The following is a 13,452-nucleotide window of genomic DNA, read 5'->3' as shown; positions in this document are numbered from 1 at the left end:
CTCTACAAAAGCAACAGAAAGCATTTCATCTTCTTGTTTAACGCACGGGAAGGAGTAAATGATAGCTCATGCCTGCTGCAAAAACCAGAAGGAGCAAGCCCTCTGTGAATTTAAAAAAATTTAAATTCACAGGACTGTTACCACTGTATAATGCCAAATGTTCATGCCAGCTGTTCGTGGTGGTGAATACATCATTTATTCGTTATTATTTGTCTTCTCTGGCAGTGTCCACATGATGTCACTGTGTTCAGACCACTCCATAGTGTGTTTCCATGGGACATTGCATAACGTCACACATGACATAGCTGCACGCTGACCAATAAGCATAGTGTGTCGCAATGACGTCATGCATGATGCCACTGCATGCTGCCCATTCAAGGTGTCGTAATACACTAACGCCAATGCAAAAAAAAGGAATAGAGAGAGACAAAACGTTTATGCACTGCTCATAGCGTCTTGGGAGAGGCTCACCGAGATGGGGGCGCTAGCAGCGGTGGCACTGAGAAGGCTGGCTGCAGAGTGAGGTGAGATTCCTGGGTGAAAGCCCCGGGGCGATACTGAGCTGCGGTCAGAGTCCCTGGCCTCGTGCTTCACGTTGGCAGGTGTAGGGCTTCCGCTGACGCTGAAGTGGGAGATGAAATTGCAGTCACTTTTGAGAAGATGAGCGAGTGCGCATTCGTTGTTTGTGTTGCAGTGACTGCGTAGTACTCCAACTTGTTTTCATGTGATCGTGCAATCGTCGCAGGTAGTATGCGGGCAAAGTGATGATGTAATTACAGAATTCGCACCCTACGCTGCATTTTGGAGCGAGATGCAAAAGAGCTGTCGATTATGATGCCACCTGCCCACAGTTTCTTCGGGCAGCGTTCTACTAGCTTTTTCTACCTATACAACACAGCACACTGAGCTGGCCTGTTTGTCTTTCTTGCTGCAATATAGTGCCAGAAACATATATATATTTAAAACTTGCAATCAAGGCATGCCAGTTGCTCTAACGGAGTGTCTGTCAGAAAAACCGCAACTCTAGGGCCAAAGCCGGAGCTCCTAAACTATATATCTCTTCTTAACAGCGTACTAGTCTCGGTCATCATTTGAACAACAATGTACAGCTACTAGCGTGAATCCCTGCCGGAGATAAGCAACGTGGCTGAGTATGTGTGCTGCCGAGTCCATGAGTTCACCGCACCTGCTGGCAGTGCTGCCCGACGAGCTTCCTCGGGGCTTGCTGAGGTTGAGCGGGGTGTCGAGGTCGGGTGCCGGGTCTGGTGCCGCAGCGCTAGGCGTAGGTGTCCGGTTGCCTGAACTGGAACCGGGGTGACCGCCGCCCCCTCCTCCTCCGGGTACGAGGCGCACAGCAGGCGTCAACGGACTGCCCGACAGGGGAAGCAGCGGCGCGGTCGTCACCCACGGCTGCAGCGGAGACATGGCCGCCTGCGCAAAGACATCGCCGGTGTAAGGTCAAGGCACTCAGCTGTCCTCCTCGACGACAATCCTGCCAATGTCTCCAGTTCCATACACGACAGTCAGTCAGCGCAAGGGGCAATCAGATTGTCGTCAAGCGCTCTTCACAGGTGCAAAACCTACTTCACATAAGGGAACAAAACTAGCAGTGTGCTTTAACTTCAACTCAAGGGGCTTGGAAGCCACTCGTAAATCCCTGTCGCTTTAAAAGTGGAAAAAAAAAGTGTCATAATGCAAGGCTCGAACATGAGATCCCCTGTGTCTACAGTCACCGTTTAAGAGTGTTACGGATAAGTGCTACTGCGAGCGCATGTTTTTACGCCAGAAACGTGGCATTTTCATTTTTAGCTTAAAAGCAGCTGAGTCAGAAATGCGGGTAGAATTCGCACACACACGATGTGTACACAGATGGAGATCTCAGAAGTCAGCTGGAGAGGCAAATGTAACCACAGACAAAGATTTTCTCTAATGGGAAATGAGAGGCCCAACATCAGTAAATAATGGCTTTGACAAACTAACTTATCAGAGCTGGAAGGCACATGCTGCATGCTCCAACGCGTGGTCATTGTGCCATCAAAAGGAGTTATGGGTGGTGCGTGATGCGACGACGACATGCGGGGAAGCGTGCACTTGCTTTAGAGCCCTAAAAAAATGAGTTGGTCAAACTTCGGCGAGACCGGACACATAGAATATTGAAAAATCCTTCCGCAGGAAAGGCATAGGGATGCGCCTCAGCCTAAATGAATAGTGAGTTTTTGTTATTGATTAAAAAAAATAAGCAAAAACGAATTCTCGCTTTTCCCAAGGCCAGGAAAATGTCCATCGACAGTCAAATAAATAAAGACCTTAAAACTGTTTTAAGACGTCTTCAAGATGAAGGAAAGTACAGGGTCGTAGAAGAACAATTCAAGCAAGCAGGAATCGGCATAGTTAGTTTTTGAGACGAAATCGTTGATGAAGCGCAAGTTTTCGCTTGGGCCGCTCAGGACTGGTACGACGGCGAGCACTCACACAGCACGCATGGCTAAAGATGGAAGGAAACGCGCGCTACTCTGACGAGTTTCTCGTACTCCGCGCACACCAGAGCCGTTTTTTCACCCCAGCAGCGGCGCGCGCTCGAGCTCGGCACGGGCCGGCTACAATTGAATTGTGCCGCGAGCGCCAATGCCGTCGGCGGCAGCTGCATATTTGATACGGCGCCGCGTGCGCGCTCAGTTGTCCGCGTTCGCGGAAGATGTGCGCTTCCTCTTATTCCTCGCCACGGTAGCGACGAGGGGCCCCGGCCAGCGGCGCGGCAGCGCTAAGTGCGCCGCGCGCAGCTGGACCGCCTTTTGTGCCTGCCTCAGTGCCGCGGCAGCCTCTTATTCGGGCCCTCTCACTTATTCATTCCCGACGAGACGGACCGCTTTGCGCTGATCTAATCACGACCTGCCCTCAGTCTCCCTCCGCTTCTTTCACCCTGCGAAATTCATCGCTCTCGCCGTGCTCACGGTTCTTCGCGTAGGCTTTTCCTCGCGCCTCACCTCTCTCCTATTCCTCCCCTCCGCGGATTCATTCGGACTCGCGCCGCTTGTGACGCCGCACGCAGAGCGTATAAAAATCGCCCCGAAGAGGCGCACCGCGCCGCCGTACGAACGGCACGGGGGCCGTAAATCTGAAATCTTTTGATCGACGTCGGTGGCGGACGGACACGGCGCTTCAAGGACGCTATGAAAAGGGGCCGCTGTGCCTGGGGTATAATACGATGATCTCTTGGTTACGAGCGGTGGCCAGGGCAGCGTGTATTAAAAAGAAAAGAAGAATGCCGTAGGTCAGTATGCTAGAAGAGCAATGCTAGCGGGGGAAAAGACAACAGACGTATGATAGCTGCGAAGAAGTAAGAATTGTTTAGGACACTGCTCGTTTCAATGATGGGTGAATTAAGTCAGCACAGCTCCTTCCTTGTAGCCGTCAGGTTATAGCGAGAGTACAGTCAGTCGGGCAATGAGGCCAGCCTCCGCGAGCTTTTTGCCAGCCGCTACTGCAAACGCGGATAGCGTTCTTTCACTGGTCTTAACCGAGTGAATAAGCCATGCAGCTGCGTCAACGCTGGATAAGAACAGCATGGTTCTGCCAAACTTCTTCCCGACGGAAAAGGCAGGGCGTCATGTACCTGCTATGACACTGTAAAGTAAAGGTAGAATGATGCTACGGAAGGCGAAATAGGGAAGAATATGCTGGACCAAGTGAAAGCCCGACAGCTCGGTTGGTCGACCTATCTTTAGCCGTTGCGTGAAAGAGTGACAAAAATCGCCACATGTTTACGGGAACTAAAACTAGACGAAAGCTGTCGCCATATGCTGCTAGCTGTCTTTTGCTAAGGCCTACAGACGTGGTAACCCGTGCTACCACAACAGGCGCACGGTCATGTGGGCGACGCTGATCACGTGACGTCACGTACCTGTCACGTGACCGGATGTTGATTTAGACCGTCAATATCCGCCGGTGATGGCTCCGTATCATAGTTGTACGTAACGCGTTACAGGATACCTCCTAATAACAAATTTTGTTAATGTATTGATTGCTTTTTGCAGGGGGTAACGCTCGTGGTAGTCCAGTTACTTTTCCTTAGTAACCGATTACTAGAGATCTATTACTTTCTATTAGAAAAATAAGTTGTAATCACTGATATATCTTCCGAGAGCCTGAACTTGGTAACTAACACCAGTGTTAGCGCGAAATATTCCTTCGCGACTGAGAGACAATGGTCGGGCTAGCTGCTCGCGCAAGGATGTCTGAACATGCAAGCTTGAGAGGCCTGCATTTTTAGTGAGCTTGAACTTCACCTCCTCAGAGCGCGAACAACGAAGCGCGGAAAGCGCAACTAAAAGCTGGCGCGCAAGGTCTTCCCACATTACAACTCCACGTCCTCCCCTCCAGCGCGTACACCGAGAGTCTTCAGAGCCGCTGCTTATGTTTTCACAAGAAAATGTAGCAAAAATACCGACGGAAACTTCCAAAAGCAACTGCTGGCGAAAATTAACAGCGTATGAATTGCAACAAAGAGCAGATCAAGAAGCTGCACCGGCTCATTCTAATCCGTGCATAAAACCAATAAAAGTTGGAAGAAAAATAACGTAATAGTAACCGATTCCTCTTCTGCAATTATTGAGTTCCCTTTTCGAGACTGTAACTGACGTTACATTTGATACGAAGTAGTTGCAATTGAAATCGATTACATCTTTTCCGTAACGTGCACAAGCCTGCTCCCTATAACAAGTTTCGCTGTAAACACAAACAAAAAGCGTTAGGACGGCGCGTCTCATTTGAGGGAACATACGGCACGGCATGATGACGAACTAGACGATTAAAAAGAAAACTACCCCGGCAAACCACCAGGTGCACAGTACACGCGAGAGAGAGAGAGAGAGAGAAATATACTTTACTGGTTTATTACGCGAGATTGCCGCAGGAGGCCTTCGTTTTGCTGCTAGTCTCGAGTGAGGGATGTAAACACATGTGTTTGCCGTCTACTGCAGTACACGGTCGCCTCCGCCATGCCAGCGAAAACGAAAACGTCGGTCATTGCAACGAACGCGACGAATTGGCCCAGCAACGAGCCCGAGGCACGCGAATCGCCAATCGAGCCGGGCCCGTCTCAAAATGCGGCCGCCCCATCATCAGCCGGGTAACGGCGCCGCAACAGAAACAAAAGGGGAGCGAAGCAGTGACAAGCGCGGTAGAAAGCAAAAGAAGCGAAAGCGCGAACGGGGAAGGAAGGTTTAAGCGGCTCCGTATGGGCTGCCGCTGCTGCCACGTGGGGTTCAGCGCCGAAAGTCGCTCGTGCAGCGGACGACGTCCGCGAAGGGCCATTTTTCTTGTCAACGTTCGCTCGCTCGCTCGCTGCGCCCAGGGCGGCGATGGCGGCGGCATCGCTATTTCGAGAATCGCGTGCCGGCGCGTCCGAAAATCGGGGAGAAAAGTGTTGGGGACGCGGGAGCGGGCGACAAAAAACACACGCGGCTGAGAGGACGGCGCGCCGCACAAGGAGAAGCAAAAAGAAAGACGGATGGAAGAAAAGAGAGAGAGAGGCGCCCGTATCAGAGAAGAGTGCGCGCGGGCGTAGGCTAAACTGAGAGAGCCCTGGAAGAAAAGAGCCACAGCGAAGGTGACGGCGATGCTGACGAGAAGAGCAGAGCGCTGGGGCCTCCGTGGGGCGAACGCATCGATAAGCAACGCCGACGGCGGTGACTGCCGCGAGCGTTGACACTTCGACAGTTCGACATGTCTGCCCCTCCGAGCATCCCTCTCCCCTATACGTTGGTGGCTTTCTTTTCTGCTGTTCGTTCGTTATCCCCCGCCGCGTTTAGTCCGCGCTTTCTTTGCGCCTTCACCCTCGTTGCGAAGGCAGTCACGGTCTCGAGTGATTATTTTCCGAACGCCTTGCAAGAGGCATGCAGCAAGCTATACTTAACGGGAAAGGAATGGAGAAATTTAATTTAAAAAAAAACTACAAAACCATGAAGCGATCAGTCGGTGGTGCTTTAGAAAGCGCTTTGGAGAGAAGGCGCTGGCAATGCGCGTTACAAAAAGCTTGACAGCTGTGTGCGGATTTTTGTACGTTTCCATCCGGTTAGTTCACCCAGCTGCTGCTAGCCTATGTCATTGCTTCCCTACACCAAAAGCCTGCTGTTTCGCGTGGTTAACTGTATTCGTGTCGCGATTCGTCCAGTCTCCTTCTCTGCAGAAATAAACAACGCACTGACCCGCAAAGTGTCATGTTTTGCATCACTGCAAGCGATTCAAAAGTCGTAATTTATAATGACCATATAAATCTATGATTAAAAACGTTGAAATTTGTACGGGCCCACTATCGGCAATCGTAAACCATACCTCGTTCTCGCTAAATGAAGCATTACAGATCCTTAAACACCGGTTCTTGTTACGAGAGATGTGCCAGCGTCTGAAGTCACGGCAGTCACGCCACGTCTACTTCTCCACAAAACGGCGTATTAGTTTGATTCCGCAACAGCGCCCGGAACAAAGTGGGCGGACACGACACAACTTGTCCGACTTCACTTGCCCGTCTTCTCCCGTGACCAACCATAGCTCTGCTATTCTTGTTGGCCGTGTTTGTATTGCTCCCTATTCACAGAGAGCGCGCCGATAAGTGAACCATGCGCGCGGGGCAGGGGCGCAAATCCCGCCGTACGCAGGCGCCGCAGGCCGTATAGCATATAACGCACACAAAGCCCGCAGGCGTTGGCGTCGGGCGCCGGAGGCATTCGCTTCGCGGCACTGCGAAGCTTCCGCGGGGTCAGCGCCGGTTTCCTTCCATTATTCAATCGAGCCCGCATTAGGCCATTAAATATTAACAGCCCCAAAAACGCGGGACTCGTCAACAATGGGGAAGAGATAGGAAGCGCGCTGTGGAGGAAAAGGCGGCCCCACCACACCCGCTCGCGGGCTACATGTGTGTATAAACACACACACACACCGCGGGCTCTCCTCCGAGTTCCGCCCAGCCCTTTTATACGGCCCGGGGAAGTGGAGAGGAAAGTGTGCGATTTCCCCGCCACTTATATAGGCGGAACCTTTGATTCCGCCGTTTGGCCCGCTCGCCTCGGGCCCCTTGCTGGCTCCCCGGCACGCCTCTGATTTACTGTCTTCATCTCTGGCCGTATTTCTTGTTCAGCCTACACCCTCTTCTAACACTCCGGCCGCAGGAACCCGCCGCTCTTCTTCATCCGTCCATTGCATTTATCGCGTGTCCCGTTTCCCCGCTCGCCGCGGGAGGTGCATGATACCTGCGTACGCATTTTCTTTCACCGCCCACCGCCGCTCTTACCTTGGAACCTGCTGTACGCGGCGTGTGCGAGAACAAAGCTATCAGGTTACGACTTTCTGTCACATATACAGCTCCGAAGGATTTCCGTGTTCAGACACGCACTAAACTTCGATTTCGGTAAAAAATAAAAAGGCGGGAGGTGGGTGGCTTGTGAAATTCGTGTTTCGTTCGTCACCTAACGTAACGGGACAACGCACCGGCTCATTTTATTAACAAAAGTACAATGGTACCGCATTTTTTTTTGTTATTTACGCAAAGTATGCTGGCAGGGTGATCATGGCACAGCGTCCCTTTGGTCCGCGCCGCGGCGAAAAACTAAACTATAGATACACTCCTGCAAGGGACGCCCTGCCAAAGCGACTCGCGATTAATTCACACTCACAATCTCTCTCTATCCTGATGTCAGCAGTCCATGCCGAATACCAGAGAAGCTTCCAGGCGTGAAACTTCTAGCTTCATGTTGACGTCACGAGGTGCAGCAGTTTTGACTCGGTCGGACGCTGAGATTTTGAAATGAACTTAATGCGTTCTAAGCTACACTCACTAACCGCGTTTACATGAATGTGACAAAGTGTGCCTTTGTCGATTTTTCTAGAAAGAGCTGGTTTTGAGACGGAAAGATGCGACTCGTCCTCTAAATTCTCTTGCTGTTTTTGCCCTTTCTTTCAGAAAGTGGAGTCGAGTCGACTTCTGTCGCATTCACGTAAACATGGCTACTGTTATTAGTTTATGGAAGATGTCTACACGCATTCTGTTGTGCCGAATTACTGGTGAGTCCGGCATGCAAGCCGTCAACGCGACGGCTCAAGCTTTTGAAAGACATCAAAGCCGGCGCGCCGACAGCCATGACGCACGGAGTGGGGTCGGCAGTAGCTTTGTACCTCATTCAAGCGATAGAAGATTACCTTGTGCCGACGGTCATTTACAACGGACGGCTGCGCCAGGGTTACCATGCGTAATTACTGCAGACCACCACTTACTAACACCAATGCCTGAATAAACGGTCCAGCATGCGGTAAGAGCAGAGGAGGTGTGCGGTGACGTCTTGTGACGCCGGCGGTGCTCGAAGATGCGGTCAGCTGACCTCCTCATTGGAGAGTGGTTAAATAGTTGATATCCTGTACTTAGGAATTTAAGGGAACAGTTACGCTTTAAGAGAACACGACAGTACATGTCTCTCCTTTACTTCTGGATCTGTGAACCTGTACAAACTGCACATAAGGTCTCATGTTGCTTTTCTTAACCTTATCTCTCGCTTCTTCTGCACTGCTGCAGCCTTGATTACGCCACCCGAGTTCAAACTAGACACACAAACTGAATCATGCTACTCTAGATCGGCTTTGACAGTTTGTGTGCAATCAGAGCGAGCAATGCCTGAAGAAATCAGCAATAAAGCCGAGCTTCGCACACGTCAAGAATGCATCATTTGAAGTTGTACACATATATTCTGTTCAGCGCACGCATCAACTGCCGAGATGCAATGAAAGAAGCAGAATGGAATATCGCTCAACAGAAACAATGTTTCGTGCTCTCGACAGAACTTACGCTCCCTACCCAAAAGGAAGAGAAAATACACCAGGCTGGTTAGCAGGCATAGTGAATCTCTGTTCCCGACACATTTAGGCGGTATCAGAAATTGAAGGGGTCAGTAGTTTCAGACAGCTTTGCTCACGTAAGCGAAGTCCGAGATTCGCCTGCGCGCTGATCACTGTTCAAATAGAGAGAGAAGAAAACAATCGCTCAGCTAATTTATGCGGGAGAGAAAAGTTTCGTGTGTCTCGCGCAGTTTTGTAATTTATTTATGCCCTTTTAGTGATGGACACCGCGAAGACAAAACCTCGCTTTGCGAGGACCTCTTGTGTGTCTTCTCATCAGGGAGAAGGAACAGGAAACAAAAGACAGCAACGTGCCGTGCTAGAACAAAAGAAAGCAGGTACCACGTAAAAGCGGGAACAACAAAAACAAACAAAGAGCGAGCAAAGTAACGGGCCCACGGGCGCAGATTTTCCACGGGCCTCCTCCATTCAGTGGGGCTGGCGCCTGGTCACGCTTGAAACGCGAAAAGAAAGCCGATAGTCTGAGAGCGGCGGCCCGCGCAAGAAAAAAGCTTTCATCGCCGCGCATCGTAAACGTCGGGCAGGGGCGGAAAGAAATACGAAGGAACCAACTCGGGTCGCAGAAATAGTAAGTAGACGACAGGAAGAGGGGAAAAGAAAGTTGCCCAGAGGGGGAAAGAAAACAAAAAGAGACTCCGAGAGACAGAAGAGGCAGCAGCCGAGAGCACCCGAGTGACTGAAGGCTATTCAAGCGCTGCCGCGTCGGAGACGGCGAGCCAAACAAAAAGCCCGGTGAAAGCTGACACCGCAGCGGTGATGCACGATGATGGGGCTCGCGCTGGCGTTCCACGGACGTGATGCGTTAACGTGACCCATCTGCGGCTGCCGCTGCGCTTTTAGATGTTTTATGATCAGCACCACGCATCTCAGCAGTGGAAACAGATACTTCGTCGGTGGGCAATGGTGAGCGAGACGAGCATCGCTCGAGAACTGCACAAACCAACGCGGTCGTCGTATCGCGGGGTAGAGCTGAGCATGAAATTAGGAAAAGCGCATGAACAACTTAAGTTAATCACTGACTCCGAGAGGTGTGGCAGGCTCCACGGAGACTCCGAAGGTTTCGTAAACCTGGTCGACCGTGCTTAGAAATGGCACGCCATGTGTAAGCCATATAGGTATATGAACACCAGTGTAATACGACAGCTAGTTATCTCCAAGTCAATAGCGCAAGACAGGATCCACGTGCCGGCAGCACCTGACCCGGTGCTGCGATTTGCGAGTTCACTAACCGAAATGTCCACCAAGGAGGCCGAGAACACGATTGGCGACTTCCCCGGCAGCACGTCCCCTCAACAGCGTAGCGCATGGACGCCAGGAATTTCGTGTCTTGGCAAATGTAGCGCCACGGGAAGCACGAAAGGCGCCCGAACTCCTTTCAAGCTCGCTTATTTGCGTTCTGCGGTAATGACGGAACGGAGCTGAGAATAAAGAAAACAACCGCAACAGTGGTCTGGCCAAACGCCCCTCCGCGATCCCTATTCGCAACACGCACGCCACCTGCAGGCTCGCACACGCACGCGCAATAAATCTCGGTCCGGTAACCTGCGGTGAGCAGTGTGTAACTCCGTGCTCCCATGATTTATTGGTCGTACGGGGGAGGGAGGGCGCAGGAACCACGGATTCACCGCGGGTCAACCATCGGCGCTATCTCGTTTTCTGACCGCGTGTTTTTCTCTCTCTTTTTTTTTTTACTAATGTCGTTTCCTTAGGCTTTGCTTTCCTTTTATTTTATTTTCTCTAGATCGCCGTTACGTTTACGGCGCCACCTTTTGACAACCGAACGGCCTATCGGAGGAGCAGGTACGCGATCATTCTTTTCAGCCGCTTGCGTCAGCACAGGCAACGCGAGACAATGTCCGGCCGCGCTCAAGCTCATAAGGTCGGCCCTGCCGACACCGCCCACGATGCTCCTCTACGGCGCATGCGCGCAAGGTTGGCTCCCAGGAGCGACACACCGCAGTAACAAAGCCTGAGACGCGCCATAACCGCGAGGTTACGACGTCCGATTGAGATCTCCGCGCGGCCGGGAATCCGTCGCGGAGCAAGACGACGCCGACGATCTACCTGGCTATGCACGTCTCGCCGTTTCAAGAGCATAAAGCTTCATTTAAAAAAAAAAAGTAAAAAAATGGGAGGGGGGGGGGGGTAGAGGATAGGCGTCGTCGGTGATTCACATCAAGGCTCGCAAAGCCGTATTCGCAGACTAAGAAGACACCGGGAGGGCTTATATTCCGTACCATAAGATGGAAAGGAATGAGCGGAGCATGCTGTTATACTGGCCGGCCAAATTCCGCCCGCTCTGGCTCGTTTTATGTGCCTTCGGGAGTTCGTGCCCCCTTTCGAGAATACGGCCCGCAGTTTGTGGTCGAGGTCTGCGTACTGTAACTTCTAGATTGGCTACTTGGACCTGGCTGGCTATTCCTGGAAGAGGTCGAAGCATGGGCTTAACGCTCACCGACGCGACACCATGCGCTATATACGTATATACACGCGCGGTTTACGACTCGGCGTCGGAGGACTTTGTTGCCGTCGCCCGGCATGGCTCGGAGAAAAGAACCCATGACATAGGTTCACCCCGCTGTGGACAGTCACGGAGTATTAAACAAGCGCCAGCGGTTCCGGCCATTATGTCTCGAGCCAATGAAGGAATGTTTGGAGAGAGCAGGCAAGATGCTAGTAGGGGAAGAGACATCAAGCAACCGATCTCTACTCAGTAGTCCGCAACAGCACTGGGGTACTTGAAATCCTATCTTTATCATTCGGAGATACAAAGGAGGAAAAAGTGGAGAGGCCATCAATTCCGCCACAGTAAGTGGCAAAAAAACCTCTTGCGAGAAAGACACATTTATCTAACAATCGAGTTAGGCATTGCCAACTGCGCTGAGATGAAAAACAAGCGGCATGCGCATACTGATCGTGCCGTGCAATTGATCCGAAACCACGACCGACAAAGGAAAATAAAAAAAGAGGACAGCTGTGATTAATATACTCCTCGCTAAATTTTATCAGCATCCAATATGGCGCAGACATCAAAAAGCGGCGATATTAGCAGTTAGTTCGTGGTGTTCCACAGGTCGGTCCTCGGCAGAGATGTAGTTCACTACTGGGAGGACGCTGATGGAGGACGCGGTCATCCTCGCACTATGTGCAATTTATTTGCTCAGTATTCACAGACCGGCCAGCACGGCGCCGCTGAAAATGATTGAGCAGGATTAAAAATTCAGGCTGGACTCGCACCTGAGAAACTCTGTAAGCCTAATCGTTGTTAGACAGCACCAAGCCTGTCCTGAAGCACAACTTGGTCAGCTTTCGCGCATGTCTCCCCACCAACAGCTTTGGACCCCTGGCCCCGCCTCCCTAACACACATTCCTGCGGCGAGTCACCGATCCGAGCCGCAAACCTTCGCGGAAAACAAAAACAAAAAAAGCAGTGACGTAGGTGCCCTAGCATGCGTGGCCGACTCGGCGATGAATGGCACCTCAGAAGCGGCCTTGGCACGGGAGCCACCCGAGATCCCAGTCATCGGTCGCACGCCTGCATTCCCTGCAAGGCTCTTCCTCGGACGCACAATGCAGTAAGCTTCCTTCGGAATTCAAAGCCGTTCGCCCCCATCCCGTGAGCCGCTCGTCTTGCTTGCAAAGACGCGTGCAAAAAAAAAAAAAAGCTCGCTCATCTACCCCCTCGACATCTCATGGTCTGAAACCACGACGTCACAATGCGAAGTACCCGCCGCGGTGGCTCAGTGGTTAGGGCGCTCGGCTACTGATCCGGAGTTCCGGGGTTCGAACCCGACCGCGGCGGCTGCGTTTCGATGGAGGCGAAACGCTAAGGCGCCCGTGTGCTGTGCGATGTCAGTGCACGTTAAAGATAATTGTTTTTTATTTGGGGGGGGGGGGGGGGGAGGAAATGGCGCAGAATCTGTCTCATATATCGTTGGACACCTGAACCGCGCCGTAAGGGAAGGGATAAAGGAGGGAGTGAAAGAAGAAAGGAAGAAAGAGGTGCCGCACTGGAGGGCTCCGGAATAATTTCGGCCACCTGGGGATCTTTAACGTGCACTGACATCGCACAGCACACGGGCGCCTTAGCGTTTTTCCTCCATAAAAACGCAGCCGCCGCGGTCGGGTTCGAACCCGGGAACTCCTGATCAGTAGCCAAGCGCCATAACCACTGAGTCTCCGCGGCGGGGCGTTAAAGATCCCCAGGTTGTCGAAATTATTCTGGAGCCCTCCACTGCGGCACCTCTTTCCTCCTTGACTCCCTCCTTTATCCCTTCCCTTACGGCGCGGTTCAGGTGTCCGCCGATATGTGAGACATATACTACGCCATTTCCTTTCTCTAAAACCAACCAACCAACCAACACAATGCATAGTCGCATGACCGGACCCATTTTACTGTCATCGTTACAGCTACATAACCTCGCAACTGTACTGCACCATCGAAAACATGCTCTGGTCACATTCCTTCTACCGCATCGTTATTACACGCACAGCTGACGCGGAAACGGGACTCCGTCCTTTCTCGCTATTGCTCCCCTCAGTACTTCT

General features: G+C 51.9%; 1 protein-coding gene across 12 annotated transcripts in view; it reads right to left on the bottom strand.

The window, feature by feature from the left end:
- LOC144128648 (uncharacterized) overlaps positions 1 to 13,452 on the bottom strand; it is a 714,737-nt gene that overhangs the window by 7,530 nt on the left and 693,755 nt on the right. For all 12 annotated transcript variants that reach the window (XM_077662210.1, XM_077662211.1, XM_077662205.1 and 9 more), the window contains 2 exons: positions 1,187 to 1,431; positions 472 to 622 (listed from right to left, as the gene is read on the bottom strand). In XM_077662210.1, the coding sequence (XP_077518336.1) occupies positions 472 to 622; positions 1,187 to 1,431 (396 nt within the window). The remainder of the gene's footprint in view (positions 1 to 471; positions 623 to 1,186; positions 1,432 to 13,452) is intronic.

This window comes from Amblyomma americanum, chromosome 4 (genome assembly GCF_052857255.1).
Source record: "Amblyomma americanum isolate KBUSLIRL-KWMA chromosome 4, ASM5285725v1, whole genome shotgun sequence".
Lineage (NCBI taxonomy): Eukaryota > Metazoa > Arthropoda > Arachnida > Ixodida > Ixodidae > Amblyomma > Amblyomma americanum.
The sequence above is the reverse complement of the archived record's forward strand: the minus strand, read 5'-3'. Positions and strand labels throughout refer to the sequence as shown.